General features: G+C 38.4%; 1 protein-coding gene across 5 annotated transcripts in view; it reads right to left on the bottom strand.

The window, feature by feature from the left end:
* The window catches only part of LOC107719625 (protein shisa-6 homolog), a 54,253-nt gene that overhangs the window by 10,130 nt on the left and 24,120 nt on the right, over window positions 1-20,003 (bottom strand). For 2 of the 5 annotated variants that reach the window (XM_016527106.1, XM_016527115.1), the window contains exon 5: window positions 4,932-4,970. The exons of the other annotated variants lie outside the window; for them this stretch is intronic. In XM_016527106.1, the coding sequence (XP_016382592.1) occupies window positions 4,932-4,970 (39 nt within the window). The remainder of the gene's footprint in view (window positions 1-4,931; window positions 4,971-20,003) is intronic. 5 annotated transcript variants of the gene reach the window in all.

The following is a 20,003-nucleotide window of genomic DNA, read 5'->3' as shown; positions in this document are numbered from 1 at the left end:
TTTCTGATTATTATGTTGAAAACAGTCGCTCCCCCGAATATTTGTGACATTTAATTTTTTTTGACGATTCTTTGATGAATAGAAAGTTCAAAGAACAGCTTTTATTTCAAACTGAAATTTTGTAACATTATAAATGTCTTTACTGTCACTTTTGATAAATTTAAAGAATCCATGCTGAAATAAAAGTATTAATATTTACATATATATACTGTATATATCTTACTGACCCCAAACTTCTGAACTGTAGTGCACTTGTTTATTGACCCCCATGCAGGACTTACTTATGGAACCTGGCTGAAAATCTTGTTTCTAGAATAATACATGTCAAAAGGAAATCAAAGTGAGCTAAAATCATGATTTTATTTTATTTTTTATATTGAATGTGTTTCCCTTTTCCTTCCAGCAGCAGCAGCAGCAGCAATCACGGGGTCTGAGATGAGAAATACTGAATTAGTCTGAAGTTCTCCTCTGCACTGTCTACAGCAACTTATTAAAACTGACAACTAAAAGTTAAGGAGCGCTTAGGAGGCACACACGTCCCAAAACATCTCAGGTCCACTACATTCACAGCGGCACTGATAAAAAGCCAGAGCTCAAAGCGCAGTCTTGAGTTCTAATTAATAAGAAGCATCGTCCATGATCCTGCTTTAATCTGGGGACCAATTAGTTGCATTTGAGAAGGCGGTTAGTTGAAGTCTGGCTGCTGGCCGGAGGTCTGCGCTCTCTCCAGTCACTCTCTCTCTCAGCATACGGCACGTATTTAGGCTCACTCGGCCCGAGTCTCTCAGGTCATTTAGTCAACAAGAAGGAGCTCGAGCCGACTGCTCGTAATGCGTCGCGAGGTTAATGAAGAGTTTCACACCAGCTCAAGGACAGGCTGCGCAACGCCATCTGATATCAAATTCAATTAGGTGAAACGGTATCTTTTATTCCAGTACTTCTGCCGAGTTTTGTTTTTTTAAGCAGACAGCAGGTTGTAATGTTTGTTTTGCCTAGTTTATGACAGCATAAAAGAACACTTACTACCTTTAATAGCTTAAAAGCTGATGATTTCAGAGAACGCGTGCAGAATTATTGTCATCTTGAGCCGTTTGGAGCGACTCGCTGACATTAACAGCAGTGTGGTCGCTTTTAGAAGTCATAAGCTGTGCATCATTTTTAATATCCGCCCCGGTATGCAATGAAATTTACTTTGTATGAATCAGACGCCACAAATGTTGTTGATTTGGCCTTTTGAAAGCGAAACGGTAGCGACACCAGAGCCTACAGCTGATGAATCGTCACTTTGCACGTACTCCTGTTTCACATCTAATATAACCTGACAACAACACTCTCGTTCCAGTTTGAATAGTAATGTCCAGATGGCCAAGCAATGATTCAGTCATTTGACATTTCTCTTGCTTTTCCTCCAGAGAATGAAATGCATCGACATCATCAGAAGGGGTTGCTGTTTGTCATCGCATTTACATGAGATCTTTGTGGGTGCGTTTCATTTTGCACTATCGTCAGATAGTCCAGGATTAGCGCAAAAGGAGCTCACAAGAGGTTGGCGTGCTTTATAATAAATCTCACAATAAGCAGTCTTAATCACTGGAACAATTTCAGCAGTAATATAATACATCTCGTGAAACATGATATTAAACAATACCTGGAATAAAAAAAAACAAGTTAAAAGTTCATTTATGATGACGGCATGATTAACATTTCCTCTGATTGTGGAAATGAAGTTCAAATCAAATCCAAAATGTATTGCAAAAAAAAACAAAAAACAAGAAGTAGCAAGTAAACAAGGTCATGCGAGAACATTTGCATGAACAGCTGTGTAGCCTCTAGTGCTCGTTCCCTTCTGTCTCATCCGGTCCAGCCCAGTGTTGACGAGAATTAACAACACGCTTCTGCCTCCTTGATGAATATATCGTGCCAAAATCTTAGGTCAGTAAGCTTTCGGCATGCCAAGCACATCTTATAGCACAGCCAAATACATCTGCTTGTCTGAGTTCCTTTGTTAAAATATCTGGCTTCGTATGACAGGAAACCCAATCGTCCCTGATAAAAACCTGACGAGAGCGGTGTATAGTCTGGAAAAGCCACTCGAGCCTGCCGCTCTCCAGAGGTGATGCTGCTCAGACTAATGAGGGGCCGGAAGGGATTGAGACACGAGTGGGAGGGAGGGCGAGTACGAGAACGTCACATTTCCTTCCAGAAGTTGGTCGTGTTTATGCACCTGTTCAAAATGCACAGCTATGACTCTGCTTTAGATAGAGGCTCTAATGATACAGTCTTGTGGGGGACGAGGTCCGGCCCGACGGTCTTCGCTGACAGTTTGAAACCAATTCGCTTGCCCTTCTCCTGTGTTTTTGACAAACGCGGAGCCGGAGAGCCACTGGGGTTTGGCATTTAACCACTGACAAAAACGGTTAACATTTAACTGTGAAATGTCATAGTAGTCCTACATGTATGAAAATGCAATTCCCCGCTGAAGTGCACAGTTTGACCCATCCTGCAATAAATAATGCTGTAACTTAGCTGCAATCGAGTTCTCTGTGAGCATCTAATAACAGCACATGCACTGCTCTTCCTCAGTGTTTTTGTCTTGTTTTTCAGTACAAATAGCTAAATATTCTTAAAGGGATACCCTTACGAAAAAGAAGTTTATTCAAGTGTGCTATTGAGACTATACTTCAAAGTGTACTAAAAATGCTACTACAAGTATTTAATTAGTAAACTATCAGTATACCTATAAGTTCACTTTTAGTATAGTTGCAGTACAAACTAAACATTTTGATGTAAACTAGTTGTGTACTCAAAGTTTACTACTGTTATACTTAAAAGTATACTTTTATATACTAGAAAGTGGGCCAATTTAGTCCCAAGGAGTATTGAAATAGTACACTTACAAGTATACTACTAGTACACTGATATTTGTATACTTACTACATAAAGTATACTTAAAATATACTTGAACTTTACTTAAGTATACTTACTAAAATAAACTTGAAGTATACTACTTTTTGGTAAGGGTAGTTCACCCAAAAATTAAAATTCTGTCATTAATTACTCACCCTCATTTTGTTCCAAATCCGTAACAGCTTTGTTCATCTTCAGGACACAAATTAAGGTATTTTGATGAAATCCGAGAGCTTTCTGACCCTGCATAGACAGCAAAGCAACTGAAACATTCCAAGGCGCAGAAATGTAGTAAGGAAGTCGTTAAAATAGTCCATGTGACATTGGTGGTCACATGGACCAGTGGTTCAACCTTAATTTCACAAAGCTACGAGAATACTTTTTTTAGTGCATAAAAAAAAAAAAATTACTTCATTCAACAATTTCTTCTCTTCCGTGTCAGATTCTGCTTCACGTTCACGACAGTATCGTGCATTCTCTGCTTGCAAACAAGGCGTGGCGCATCCAGGTTCTATGTCAGAACACCGGTTCCTGCATCAGCAGCATCACATGCATGCGTTGTGATACTCTCGTGAACACACGACAAAGACTGACACGTTGAATAAAGTCGCTATTTTGGCGTTGTTTGCACACAAAAAGTATTCTCATAGCTTCATAAAATTATGGTTGAACCACCGATGTCACAGGGGCTATTTTAACAATGTCCTTACCTTTCTGGACCTTGAATGCTGTCTATGCAGGATCAGAAAACTCTCTGATTTCAAAAAATATCTTAATTTGTGTTCCGAAGATGAACGAAGGTCTTTGGAACCACATGAGGGTGAGTAATTAATGACAGAATGTTCATTTATGGGTGAACTATCCCTTTAAAATCAAGACATATTTTTTTTAGAGAACCGAAATGACATTAGATAAGAAGTTGTCTTTTCTTAAAAATGTATAAAAATTAAGTGAGTGTTTGCTTAAAACAAGAACAAATATTTGCCAATGGGGTCAGAAAAATTATTGTTTTCCCATTGAATTAAGTTGATTTTTCTGACCATGTTCAAAGCAAAACCTTGAGACATTTTGAGACATTTTTCAGAAAACAAGAAAATATCTTAAGTAATTTTGCTACTCAAGTAAATGTATCTTGATTTAAGAATGTTTAGATATTTTTACTGGAAAACAAGACAAAAATACTGTCCAAGGAAATCTTTTTTTTTTGCAGTGTATCCTCTTTACCAAAGAGTTTTCTTACCATTAACTTGTAGATTTGGAGACATAGTGACCTTTGGCTCTTGAAGCAGAAGGTTGATGGGTAAATAAAGCTTGTGTATTTGCTTTTAAAGCTGTGCTGCACTGATAAACACATACTGATTGAGTCACTATACAGCTTCTCTCTCGGGATAAGATGGAAAGCTCTCCGCTGGATCATTTAGCAATATCACAGACATTTCAGCAATTTCATGGACATTGACCCAGACACGTTCGCTCCATACTAAACAGGACATCAAAGCAACGTACCTACAGAGCATTTCCCATGTGTTTTATTTTGTTTTTATTCATTTACTTCTCATAAATGTAATAATGACAGTTTAACTCACAAGAAAAAACAACAAATGTACAAACACATAAAAAGACCCTTCGTCTTGCACATACCAGGTTGGAGGACACCGGCAGAAGATCTTCTCGCGAGGAGCATCATCACGTCGCCCACAGAGATAAGCACAGATTTTTCTGATGTCTTCTTTAATTAATAAGAAGTAACATCATTCAAAACTGTCTTTATCCCTGCGCTAGCATGTGTGCTCCTCTGTCTGTCGGAGGCACTCTGAATCCGAAGCAATGGAGGAACAGAGAATCCAGAGGAACAAAGACACTACAGGGGTGCAGATTAAGCAGGAGAAGAATGATCTAATCAGAGCTACATGGTGAGGAGTGAGGTTACACAGACTTACACATCCACCACAAACACAGACACAGGGCAGAGGCAGAGGCCGAGGGAAGAAACACACTCAACTACACAGAAGCAGTGTTCCTACCATGATGACTCTGAGACCGAACCGGCCAGTGCTTCTCCCCTGGAAGACACAACCAGGCAGAGTCAAGGTGAGTCAACACATCAAAGACCTTTAACACCAGCATCATTTCCAGCAAAGCAAAGGGAGGCTAGCGCTCATCACAAAAAATAATGACGCTCGTGGCCAAGTTCTCCTTCCGCTCAGCAAACAATGGCTCTAGACGAAATTAATTAGGATGGAGTGAATCATCGTGCCGTTTACTTCATTTTGTAAGAGAGAATGGAACTGAAAGAAATGCGTCACTCGGATGAATGCGTTTTCAAATACGCTGCAATTATTGCTGTGAGCATTTGAGCAACTTTGGGGGGGAAAACACAAAAATAACTGTGCATTCGTAAAAAACCTTGTTGCCTTTTCATACTCTGGATGCACATTTTCATCCAAAACCGACAAACACAAAGCAGGTCATTGATGAGTGAAGCCTCCCACCTCAAGTGTTTTTCTTATTTTTCTCTCAAAAATATTTGAGTATTGTACGCCGTCTCTTTGTACAGTTCCCGTTTCTGAGAGGCATGTAATCTGCTCGTGGCAGGATAATAGTTGACTTCAGTATTCACTGTGAGACGCATCAAATCTGAGGTGGCAGAAAAATTCAATTTCTGAGTTGCAGCTGCAATGCCCGTTACATTCTGTTATCCACATCCGCCCAGCAATACATACAATGTAACTAATTATATATCAAATCCAAGTCAGCGTTCATCCGGCTAGATCTCTGTAAAGACCTTGTGAGTTCTTTCAGAGCTTTGAGCTCGACTAACACCGTCCCTTCTAGTGATTAATAATGAGAGAGAAGCACCACCAGGAAGGAGATGAAAAGATGCTATGAAGTAGCAAACAGTAATGCGCTCTGACCACAGGCTAGTAAAGGTGTAGTGCTTTGATCCATCATTATTGATTACATATCAGCTTTTTTCACCAATCATCCTCAGTACCTTCGACCACTGCGCACTATGACTGAACTTTATGACATACTAGGTTAATACTGGGAATAATGCAAGAGAAACTCATGGGATTCGTTGTCACTGAGGGCAAAGAAAGTGATAAAAAAAAAAAACATCTTTCTTTATTGTGTGTTTTTTTTGTCATGTAGATGAGTTTGATGCTCTGTTAGGTGTAAAAGTACAATCTGTCACTGACAGATCTACTAAGCCATGTAAGCACAATAATTAATAATGACAAATTCTGCTGTTTTAATTGCTTACATATCATTTTTGGGCCTTTTTGTTCATTTTTATTGATGGAGCTGTATAAAAAGGACAAAGAAAGGGGAGAATGGGTTAAATCTGGCTTAAAGCATGTACAATAAACACCAAACCACAATCTCAATCCACCTTATATTTAACAAAAGAATGGAAACAGTCATTTTCGAATCATTTTTCAAGCCTTTTCTTTCTGTGCAAGAATACTTCATGACTTCAGCATGTCAAGTGCTGTATAAATGGTGTATAACAGGAAACAATGGGGAAAATGTGAGCTGGACTCAAATGTGTGTGTCAAGTCTAAACACCTTTATTTCTATAGCATTTTACACAATACAGACTGTCAAAGCAGCTTTACAGTGATAAACAGGAAAATAGTAGAATCAATGATAGAAACTCAACTATGGAGATAGTTCAGATTCTGCTGTAAAGCGATTCTAAATGACAACAATGTCAATACAGTTCAGTGCTGGTTCAATTCAGATCAATAACAGTGTAAAGACCAATGTATGATCAATGAATATGAAGTGTTTTATGAGTTGTATGAGTGTGTATTAGTGACTAGGCTGCATCTCTGGCACAACAGCAAACAGACTGGATTCAACGACGGACTGGATTCAGATGCTGTCAATAACGGATTAGATTCAGATGCTGTCAGTAGCAGACTGAATTCATACGCTGTCAGTAACGGACAGGATTCAGACGCTGTTAGTATCGGACTAGATTCAGACGCTGTCAATAACGGACAGGATTCAGACGCTGTCAGTAACAGACAGGATTCAGACGCTGTCAGTAACAGACCGGATTCAGACGCAGTCAGTAACGGATTGGATTCAGACGCTGTCAGTAACGGATTGGATTCAGATGCTGTCAGTAGCAGACTGAATTCATACGCTGTCAGTAACGGATTGGATTCAGATGCTGTCAGTAGCAGACTGAATTCATACGCTGTCAGTAACGGATTGGATTCAGATGCTGTCAGTAACAGAACGGATTCAGACGGTGTCAGTAACAGACCGGATTCAGACGCAGTCAGTAACGGATTGGATTCAGACGCTGTCAGTATCGGATTGGATTCAGATGCTGTCAGTAGCAGACTGAATTCATACGCTGTCAGTAACGGATTGGATTCATATGCTGTCAGTAACAGACAGGATTCAGACGCTGTTAGTATCGGACTGAATTCAGACGCTGTCAGTACGGACTGTATTCAGACGCTGTCAATAACGGACAGGATTCAGATGCTGTCAGTAACAGACCGGATTCAGACGCAGTCAGTAACGGATTGGATTCAGATGCTGTCAGTATCGGATTGGATTCAGAAGTTGTCAGTTACAGACACTGTCAGAAACTGACTTGATTATTCAGCGCCAACAGCCTTGTGGTTAGTGCGCTGACACATAGAGCCAGACGGTGTCAGTAACAGACCGGATTCATACGCTGTCAGTAACGGATTGGATTCAGATGCTGTCAGTAACAGACAGGATTCAGACCCTGTTAGTATCGGACTGAATTCAGACGCTGTCAGTACGGACTGGACAAGGTCATTTGCCGATCCCGCTCCCCTCTCTCCACCCAATGCTTTCCTGTCTGCTCTCTACTGTCCTGTCCATTAAAGGCATAAAAGCCCATAAATATATATATTAAAAAAAGTATTGAACTGGATTCAGATGCTGTCAGTAACAGACTGGCTTCAAACGCTGTCAGTAACAGACACTGTCAGTATGGAACTGGATTCAGACGTTGTCAGTAACAGCTGCAGTCAGGCTGGCGCTGCGATAGTGAAGCAGACCGCCAATGAGACAAGCTCCACAAACATGTCACTGAGGTGCTGACAGAACAGAGTCACTCCAACTGCCCAGCGGACTCATTCTTTCTCAACGACAGCAGTCGATGTTCACAGAGATTTTCATTTAGATTGTGACCAAGAGTAAACAGTTCTACAAGAGCACTGCAGGAGTTGTTTGCTTTTCATATGAACAGGTCACAGCATGCTGGAGTATTTCGAATGGAATCAATGAGGTCAAATGGGACAAAGAAGCATTTATGCAGGATTCCCACATCTTTTAGCCAATGAATTCATATGACTGTAATGAATAATGATTTTACACAATTTGTTTGTTGAGTACTAATCATTACATAATTACAAACACTTTTATTCTAGTTCAAAGGATTTCATTTTCATTTTCATTTTTTTTTTTTACATTTTAAGTGTATCCTCGGGTAAAGTAAAAGAATCCTCCTAAACAACTTGATTACAGCATCAGAGTTTCAGTGTTATTATTTTCCAAGACATTGCCAAGCCTGATAATCACAATTTTAACATGCCCTGTTATTTTACAGAATTTGAATGACCATAGGAATATTACAGGCACAGATTCTGATCATTTCTGAATCCTTATACTGAGAAAGGCTTGAAGAATCCACATTGGACCCACATTTGAGAGTTCAAGGCTAAAAGTTGTTCAGAACTACTGTTTTTTCCTTAAACAGTCACGCAAGAAAATATGGTGACGTAAAATGCCCTTTTAACCTGAAGGGCAAAAATGCTGAAGAGTAATATGCTTCAACATAACAAAAACATTGACATGTTATCCACACAGAGGGAATTTGTGACCATTAAATCGAAGTAAAACCTGCACAAATAAATAATTTAAAGATATAACTGGCTCTGAGAATGCAAACACAGAAGAAGCACAGCATAACCATTGGTGTGTGTATTCCCAGCACTGCGCTGTTGTGAACGAATGCATCAGTAACCAAAGCCAAGCCAGTCTCACTGCAGTCAGTTACAGAAATGCAGCTTGTTATTTACGAGCTTTCTTTGTCTCTGCATCACCATCCTAAGCATCTAAAATCAACACTTGCCATGAAAAGCACTCGGGTGGAGTAATAACTCACATTAATTAAACATCCCGGGCAGCAGTTCACTTCAGAGGAGGCCTTTTGTTCCCGAGCACAGAGGCTCACTTCCATTAACATATTAACAAATCTAATCTCTGTGTGCCTGTACCTGTAGAACCGAGGAGAAGCTGTACGTACTGTATGACGGTTATATTGCTTATATCTGTCCGTGTGATATTAACATTTATGAACAATTAATTTCGGTTGGTTATTTGTTAGATAAGCTAGTATCCGACTCCACTAGAGAACTAGATGCTTTTTGCGCAGCACGTTTTCAGACAGCAGAGAGAGTCAGTGATCCGGCCTGCAGGAATTTCAATAGGTTCAGGGTTGTGATGATTCATTGTAGTCAGGAAAGCACAGCGTGAATCCTGCCTGATCCTTCTGCATAATAAACACCAGCGGTTTAATTGAGTATGTTTGTGCAGATCTGATATATTAACTATGTAGATTGTGTGTGCAGAAATGTTTTCCTTTGTAATGAATATGTGCATGAATGTAAATCCTGACAGCAAAGTGTGACAATCTGAAAGAAACACGCATGACATGCTTCAGCGACTAGCGGAAAACTGATATCATTAATCAGTGTGTTCTAAATAAAGATCTTTGATTACAGAAGACAATTTCCATGAATAGGGAATAAAATAGGGCTGGAAAATCTTTCAAAATTAAGATTTTCTTTTCTTATATTTTCAACAGAGGCTCAAACTCCTGCTAATTTTGTTCCAAAATCTAAATGTGCCCTTAAATTTCATCATCAAAATATGAAAAATATGAAAAATAAAATGTTTTGAAATAAAAAACTAAACAAAATCATATTATTATTACAATACTACTACTACTAATAATAATAATAATAAACCATAAATAACAATAATTACGGAAGCCACATGTGAAAAAAAAAAAAAAAGCTGTATTTTTTTTTTTTATGTACCATGGTAATATGATTCCTTAAAGTGTGCTCAATTACCATGTACATACCATGTCATTCTATCTGATTGCATTATTTTATACGGTGTGCAGTGACATCAGATAAAATGCCATGGTATGTAATGTCAGTATTACAATCCTAATAATAGAATATAATAATAAAAGATAATATTGTAGTAATATCAAAACAAAAACATACAATAGTAATACACATATTATAAAATAGTAACCATGGAACAGAATGTACTGCAATATCATAGTATGGTACATAGTAATGATTACCATAGTCATATATCATAATATTTATATGGTAACGTACTGCATCAAATACTATGATATTACCATCAACCATGTCTAATGAATATTATGATTCTTTTTGGTAGGTCACAGAGATAACAGTGTACAATGACAGTGGAAAATCTCGATTCATGGAAAGTGCCAGAACGCAGAGAAAACAGGGAGCAGAGACGAACGGATAAGAGAAATAAACTTAGTGTAATGTGAGATGGCAAATTTTCTTTCAACAAAAATTTGAAGGTGGTTTTAATTCCTGGAATCAGAGCCTTTTGCTTGTTGACAAGCTCAATATAAAGGGAAAAATGCCATGGGAGATGGGATGAAATGATACTACTGATCATGAAAGTCATTCCTCTGTTGAATTCACTAAACTGCTATTCACCATCAGAAAACCTCATGCCAAATTAACAAGCACATGTCTGACCTTTCCAAATACACCCTCAATTATGAGACGAGCATGTCATTGAAATCTGAGAGCCACCCAAATAAAAGCCGCTCTAATGCAAGGGTCTGGAAAACATCCGGACATCTCTCCTCTGCTCCGATCAGAGAGCTGTTGCCATGCAAAACAAAACTCTCATAGTCACAGTGCAAAATCACCAGACACATTCCCATGCATCACTTCCCCAGCATTATCAAAGATCTTTCTTTCTTTGCTTGATATTGAGTAGGCCTATGTACCAAATTCAAACGGCACCCAAAAAAGTCAAGGTCGAGCAAAAACGTGCACATTTAATTATCGTCTGTCCTGAGCTCAAATGAAAGATTTAGGCATGACATGTCTTGAGAGGAACGAGTTCATGAATAAGAATTTGTTTGCATAATAGAGGGGAAAATCAAATTAAAATCTTGACATATTCACCAGGAGATGCAATTTTCCCATCTCAGATGGCCTTTTCATGAACAAAAGAGACAAAACAGAACGCAGGTTAAATATTTTCATTTACGACTGCTGTCAGTTAATTTTTTGTTGTTGCTCTGTCTGTACAGTACCTCTTTTCAATAGATTTCTTCAAAGTTTCTTTGCCTATTATTTGGTTTTGTGCTTGCCGCAGACACAAAGTGATTTTGCAACCATACAGAACTGAAGAAATGGCTGTGTGTGAATGTGAACTTAAAATGCCACAGGAAGTGGAAATGGTATATGATTTGGAATGACAGGAAGAGGAATCGACTAAATTCTACACGTTGTGGGAAATGAAGTGTTCAGTGGCGCTGCTGCTTCACTGGGAAACAGGCTTCAACACATTATCAACTGCTAAGACAACAGAAAATGTGAAAGAACACTTTTATACACACCCTTACGGTCCTGTAAACAACATGTCTGCACACACACACACACACACAGCTTGTGCAAACCCTTACGTAAGAGCCTAAGAGACAATGCCGCTCTGAAGTCAGACAAAACCATGAGACAGGAAGCTCGCGGCAGCAGAGGAAGTGGAGGAAAGACAAGTCAAAGCAATAATTTAGATAATGAAAACAATAAAAACAGCTCATGCATAACAATGGAACTCAGCCTGCAAAGTCGACTTAAGCAGCCATAAATAGATCAGCTAGTCTGAGAGGGAAATTAAAAAATAAATTGCACAATATTTGGACTCTTTAACTGTAATTAGGACTCATAAAGATAAATATATAAACAGGCTTTCAGTCCTTAAAGGTTCTAATGTATTGTTCGTGAAGAATGTGAGTCACACAGAATGAGGCGTTTAATAAGAATGAATGGAAAGTCGTTCTGAATTCCAAACATTGATTTGGTTCTTCAGCACTGCACCGCTCGCAGCAGCTCCTTCAGATCCATCATGCAGATAATGCAGCCTCCACCTCTGATATTTGTCCTGCGTCTCGATCAATCCCCAAGGCTAAAACACACTTACAATGGTCACACACACAGGCATTCTGAAGCCACTGAAAACATGCTCACAACATTGGTGTGTCTGGCAGACAGACATTGTGTTCACAAATACCACAGCAAAACCGATCAAAATCTGCTGCACGTAAATATCAAAATGTTACTCGCAAACTTACCCAAAATGAGAGTCAGTACCAGATGGCATGTCTAGTATGCTTTATAGTGACTGATCTGGCACTGATGAAGAGTTTCACTGGGATCTCCAATCTGGTGAATCCCTAAATTGAACATACAGTGCATCCGGATATATGCATGTCAGACTTGGTTTCATGGTTGGTTGATGTCAGTTCATTTCAAATAAACCAGTCCATCACATACGGCGATAATAATATGTAATTCCTGACCACCAATGCCCTTCAATGCATTCAAATACAGCTGTATGTAGACACAGCTGCTGTTCATTACATTTTGGTAACACTTCATTCTGATAGTCCACTTTAGACACCCTACTAACTATAAGTAACTTTGTGACTCCATGTCAACTAGCAGTCTTTAGAGTATTAGTAGTCTGTCTGCTTAATATCTGCTAACACTATATTTTGATGGACATTCAAATGATTATAAGTCATTTTGCAAGTACTTGCCAACTTATTCTACTAACCCAAACCCTAAACTAACAGTCGACTAAGGGTGCTTTCACACCTGGCCTGTTGTTTCGAAACCTGGCACGTTTCCCCCCTTAGCTCGGTTCGTTTGGGCATATGTGAACACGGCAATGGTATATGGAACTCGGATCCGCGCCAAAACAATCGGTCCGAGATCGCCTGAACGAGGTGGTCTCGGCTCGATTGAAAACGAACTCCGGAGCGGTTCGGTTGTAGTGAGAAAGCAATCCGATCCAACGGAACAACAAATTAGGCTACATCACAATTTATGATGGGTAATTATGTAAGTTCCATAAAAAACATTGAATTCCGGAAAATAAACCGTGAAATGTTGACCAGAGAGAGAACAGTTTACTCGCACGTGACTTGTATTAACAAATTTGGTCTGTTAAGAAACTTTGCCATGTGAAAGCGAACCGCACCAAGAATAAAAAGCAACATTGTAATAATTTTAATCCGGGTTTCGGAACAAAGCAATCGATCTACAGGTGTGAAAGCACCCTAATACTCTAATGAGAGTTAGTTGACGTGTAGTTGCAAATTTTAATTACACTTTCAGCTGAATAATGACTGTTGACTATTGTCTTTTTAGAGCTGTTTTACAGTAGAATTGAATTTTGTTTGCATGATTGAACCATTATTTTCTTGTCTATCACTGTAAAGCTGCCTTGAAACAACCTGTATGGTATAAAGTGCTATAGAAATGTAACTTGACTTGACTTAATAATGGTTGTCATCAGGGTTACATTCAGTGCGTTCACATATAATGTTGCACCATGTACTTGAAGACAGTTTGTCAAGACTACATTTTATATCTGCAATAAAATCTGACAATGCAATTTCAATTTTGCTTCCTTAACTCAAAAAATGGACAAATGTGTACTGTATATCCAGTGAATACGCATATGAAGAATTCTAGAGTAAACAAACTCTATGAACAAAGCTTTTTAAGTGAAACAGTCAGTTGAGTGGGTGGTTGGTGAATAAGATGCACTGAAGCAGTTTTCAACACAAAAACCTGCAACTGTTTAGCAAATTTGCCTGTATTTTAAGACTCTGTGCCTCTTATTGATCAGTGTCACGATTGCATTATCACGAGTCATTATATTTTCATGCTTGGTAATGGAGAGGAAGCATGTCAATCAATATCGTCCCTGAAAACATCCATACGGGCTCCATGGAAACCAATGCTTTGCCATCTAGGTTCAACGCACCGACGGAGATTCGCCAATTAGTGTTTTTGGCGAGGGTGGCACGTTTACAGTGCAGATATCATGGAAAGACCTGAACAGCAGGATACTTTAATAATGTCATTATCTTCACACACTGAGATGGGGGGAGAGAAAAGCAAAATTGCGAAATCCTCAAATAAATTATAATGAGCTCAAAGGCCAAGAGCAACTGGGAAAATCTATGAAATTAATCTTCAAGACACTGGAGGTAATTTGTTTTGAAAGGCGCAATCTAACTCAGTGAGTGGAGCATGTTAGATAATAACATTCTGAACACTCGAGACGTGGTAAATAAATACATCTGGACCAGCACACGAATGTGAAGAAAGGGCAAGCTAAAAGATGAGAGGAGAGATGCTGAAAACCCACCAGCCTTTATCTGTGCGGAGGAGAAACCCACCTGCTGCTCAATAACAGAGAAATAATCTCACCTCTCACACTCTTACACAAACCAACCAGCAGAGAGAAACAGAGAGAAAGCCAATTTATAATGATGAGTACAAATTAACAATCATTTGTTTATTCACAAAATGAGTTTGTCTAACTGGACATTTTGGCAGAGAATGCATGATGCTATTGCCGTCATTTCATAAATACATTTAGCTCCTGCCAGTTTTGGTCGGCACAAAAATCACAAAAATATAATCCTGATTATTAATTACAATTATTGCCATTTCAATATTTTTTTTACATTTTATCAGAATTGGACTTTCACATAAGCACAAATAAAGACCAGTGTTGGGGGTAACACATTACAAGTAACATGAGTTACGTAATCGGATTACTTTTTTCTGTAACACTTTATTTCGATAGTCCACTTTAGACATTCTATTAACAGTAAGTAACTTTGCAACTACATGTCAACTAGCAGTTAGTAGAGTATTAGTAGACTGTTTGCTTAATATCTTCTAACACTTTCTTTTTCAACATTCTACTAACCCTAAACCTACCCTAACAGTCTACTCTGAGAGTTAGTAGACATGTAGTTGACATGTAGTTACAAACTTACTTATAGTTAATAGAATGTCTAAAGTGGACTATCGAAATAAAGTGCAACCCTTTTTTCGTAACTAGTATAGTACCACGTTACTTTTTAATTTACAAGAAAATATCCAAGTTACTTTTTCAAATAAGGAATGCTAGTTACTTTGTTTTCCCATTTATTGACTGACAGCACTCCTGTCCCCATGTTGAGAGAAATGGGTAGTCAGTGCAGAGGAGTTCTGTGTAAACTGTAATTGTACAGTAGTAGATTCAGTATTCCTCAAAATGAATAAAAACAGTGAAATGCAACTTCAGCATATCACTCAAACCTGCAATAATTAAATACGTCAAATAACACAAAAATCCTTTATGTATTTAATCCCATTTCATTACCAACGTCTTTGCTGCTGACCTTTGTTGATCCAATTCAACCATACTAATAAGCAAAAATGACTTTAGCTAAATATAACATTTGTGTTTCTTTCTTTCTTTTTTGTGATTGAGAAGAAAATGTTGAATTTTCTTCTCCTGTGTCTTATTCTTCCTGCAATGAAGGTTTGTTTCAGCTTTTTGAATTTACATTTCCTTCAGCCTGAGGCTTATTCATTTCACTTTTGGTGTGAAGGGGCTTTTACATTTGCCAAAAATATAACTTTTTTATATTAAAAACAAACAAGGAAGCCCGGGCCGGATGAGAAAGTAACGTAATGCATTAATATCCATAAAAAGTAACTAAGGAGTGCAATTAGTTACTTCTTTATTGTAATGCATTACTTTTAAAAGTAACTTTCCCCAACACTGATAAAGACGATGTCAACTCGCATGGTTTGCTTACAGATTCAGTCACGCAAACACCTGTGTGAAAGAAAGAAAACAGACTGGATGTATTTTTATATACTTGTATTGAGCAGAATATCCCGAACAGAGATCGCTAAACTAAAACGTACGCGTTTGCCTGTGTTTTCAGCTCATGAACACTTTTTTTCCGCAAATGCCACATTAAAATGAATTGTTTTCAGGATAAATAACAATATAGCAAATATTGTAGATGATTGTGCTTAATTATTCGGGAGAAGCAGAAATCATGATCATGATTTAAATACGATTCATTGTGCAGCACTGTATGACTTCCATAAAAATGGATATTAATTTTACATTGCTATAGATCTCAATTAAATATGACACTTATTAGATCACATTAATTGCACTCTATTGGGTGAAAATAGACAAATTTCGTGCTATGCCTTATGAGAATTCTTCATACTAAACAGTGCATGTATTTTTCACCAAAAACAATCTTTAACCGTAACTTTGTGGATCTACTGGCCTCAAACAGAAGCGACAAACGGGCCACAGCTCTCATCCAGCGCTCACCTCTCCCCTGGGCTCCCGATAACTGATGCGTGACTGACTTCCCCGGCTTTAATGAAATGTTTTCATGCTTGCCTTCACTGCTGTATCTCTTACAGAAATCTAGCTTGGTGAAACTCTAGCGCCGCAGATAGGATTTTTCTCGCGAGCTGACAAAGAGATCGCAATGCACCGTGAGCCTGCAGGATCCCGCATTCATCAGAAGGTTAATGCAATTACATTAAATGATAATTGCACTTGTACTGTTCCGTCTCCAGGAGATGAGTTTGAGATACGTGTTCGGCATTCACACTTACTTAGCGTGAGCTGTTAGGACCTGAAACCAGATCATGCATTATGCCTAATATGCGGATGATGAAATTGACATTGCATGGGTTACATTTTCATAGGTTACTGAAGTCTCACTGAAAATGAATCATGAGTCCCTTAATTGTGCTTTACCGATTCCTCTCATTATTATACTATTATTTGTTTCGTCATTATTTATAATAACTGTGGCATAGAGCTTCAAAGTTGTGTCTCAGGAAAAAAAATGGTTTCACACCATTTTGATGTCTGTACCTGTGATTACACACATTAGGTGTGCTGTTACCGCTCTCAGAGGGAGGCAGGATCCGTTCCAGAGGATTTTAAAGGAGCCAGACACAATATTAATAGCGCAGCACTCACAGGAAGCTAATCAGTTCTGTGTCGTCTGAGACGTGATGCATTAAGTAAGCATTAAACACATGTTTCAATATACCGGTATGAGAAAAGGTCACTGAGAATACAAAGAACTGCTGTGGATGCATTGATCTCTGAAACCCATTATTTATAAATTAGTTGCATGTGTTAAACCATTTTAAAATTTCATTTGACATTACTAGTGTAAATTTTATTTATTTATTTTAATTAGGGTGGATATTTAATTATCAGCGCTATATTATTCTTTAATACTACTTAATAATCCATTATGCAGAGAAAAAAAAATCTAAAAATAACAAGCAAAGAACAAAATTCTAAAGACAAAATTCTAGTTTTTATTATCATATATTTTGCTTTCATCAGAATGCGTTAATCTTCTAATATGAGGACAGTCTGGAAACACAGGGTGGAAAAGGGCCATCAAATGTTAGAAGACGCAAATGGCACCTGCTTTGTCTATATTAGCCATTCATATACAATCCACATTACATGCTCAGTACCTGACGTCAGTTAATATGTTTTTATCTTTGCAAGCATTATCATATCTGTTTGTCAGGTGTTCGGTGGCGAATGCGGCAGAGATTGAGTGGATGTGGCTCCAATGTAGATCTGTCTCTGTTTCTCTGCTGCTCTCGACTCCTGAGGGCACCTCGACTGAGAGAGGAGCAGAGGAGAGCACTCGAGGGACGCAATCTGACATCAAACATCCTCCCACAGACAGATCTGAGATGTCTGCACTCCATTTTGTTCAGAAGATTGCAATACACGTTCAGCATTAAAAATGTGTGTTGGAATAATGCCTCTGGATCAAGGTGATATTTTAGGCATGTAAAAGTGATCCATTAATAATCAGGAAGAATCAATGTACTTGTGTGAGATCAGAATTCATCAGTCTGTCATCATTTACTCCAAACTCATTCAAAATATCATCATTTGTGTGACAGAGAAAAGAAGGTTTGGAACGACACGAGAGAGGGAGTAAAGAGCATCTACAGTTTTAAATGCATTATTAGAAAACTCGTTTTTACTACAAACATTCAAATTAAAATCATTAATAATATTCTGTACATCTATGAATATATACAGCTGTTTATTATGCATCAATTCTGTGAGGCTCTTCTTCACCTAGGCATCAATACCGCACCATATTTTCAATGGAATTTACCTTCAATTCCTCATAGAGCGTTTAACGTAGAGTAAAACTCAGCTTTCATTTGCACAGTCCCAATAGACCGGACACAGCGCTAACATGACATACATCCAGCTCTCTCAGCCATACTGTGAGGTCCGTCTGGATTTCCTCTTTTCTCTCATCCTCCATTACTGACTGCCCTGCGCGCTTCCCGACGTCACATCTGCTTTCTGAGGCTTTTTATCCTGTGCCATCACCTCAGCGTTAATATTGAACATCTTCATTTTTTTTAGATAAATATTGTACGGCTCTGCTGAGAGAATTCAGATTGAACTGAGAGCTTTCACGGTTCACTTTTGTCTTATACAAATATATTTGGTCAGGTGGCTGATATTTAATATTAATAGCACTTTTCTTATCTGTGTTTCTGACCGTCTAAAACAGAATATGTGAGAATGAAATCCCGAAAACCTGGATCTGGACTACACTGATCACTTGGAACGGGGATACTCATGTTTCACTTACGACACACATAGCCTGATGGTTGGCTTCTTTTGGAAATATTATTGCTGGTGGAGAAAAAAATTATACAAATTAACTTGTCTAAAATGTAAGTTACTTTATTGTAACTTTGTATTGAAGTATGTAAAATCACACTTAGGGGCCGTTTACACGACAAAGTTTTCAGCCAAAAACGGGAAACTTTTTATGCGTTTTGACTGTTCGTTTACACGACAACGGCGTTTTGGGGACTGAAAACGCATATTTTTGAAAACGGGTTTCAAAGTGCAAATATTTCGAAAACGGCACCGTTATCGTTTCCGTGTAAACACCCAATACGGGAATCTTTGAAAACGGTGACGTCATGCGCGTGTGTAGTATGTGTTAGGTATGTAGGCATGCGCAATACATGTCGATTTTAAAGGCAAGCACGAACAAACATACACAACAATGGCGGAGTACATGGTACTGTTGTTGCTGCTCAAGAGTTTGCTAACGCTTCTTCAGCAAAGTGTGGATTTACTTCACCAATATTACAACCAACAGCGGAGATGCATCATATACATCATATAATCATCACTTCCCTACAGGTACTGTTTACTAACAAGGTGACAGCACCAACTACTGGCCTGGCATACGTAATACAGCGGTATTGGCCGTTTTCGCGGATATGTGTAAACGTGAATCGTTTTGAAAACGTTGTCGTGTATACGTGAAACTTTTTAAAAACGCAAGGGAAACATTTTTCCGTTTTTGACTACACTGTTGTCGTGTAAACGTAGCCTTACTTACAAAGGTTGCACTTTATTTCCACGTTCTCACTCCCAACTCGTCACATATTGACGCTTGGTCAGGACCCCTTGGCGTCACTTTTAGACGCACAGATCATAGGTTTAGCGTCATTTTTTGACGTGAAGGGTCCTCCGTTGCTTTAAATAAGAAACCCTTTGCGTCAATATGCCGACGCAAAAGGTACTGGGAATTTTATCGTCACGATTAAATTATATATTGGGTAATAATATTGCCATTATTGCATATATGTTGGGGTGTGATTTTTCAATGTAAACGGTCACAACAGTTTTATTTAAATTACACTATTTACACATTTATGAGTACGTAACCCAACCCCTGCCCCTAAACCTACCATTTGTCAATAAAACACAAGATATAACTGGCAGATGCAACTACAGTCATAATTTATTCAAAAAGTATTAATAGTCCAAGTCTTCCGAGGCAAAACCATTGACTTGTGAGAGGAATAGATGCGATTGCCGTAAAG

Source organism: Sinocyclocheilus rhinocerous, unplaced genomic scaffold, assembly GCF_001515625.1.
Source record: "Sinocyclocheilus rhinocerous isolate Xijiao unplaced genomic scaffold, SAMN03320098_v1.1 scaffold792, whole genome shotgun sequence".
NCBI lineage: Eukaryota > Metazoa > Chordata > Actinopteri > Cypriniformes > Cyprinidae > Sinocyclocheilus > Sinocyclocheilus rhinocerous.
Note: the sequence above shows the minus strand (reverse complement) of the source record. Positions and strands in the feature narration are given on the sequence as shown.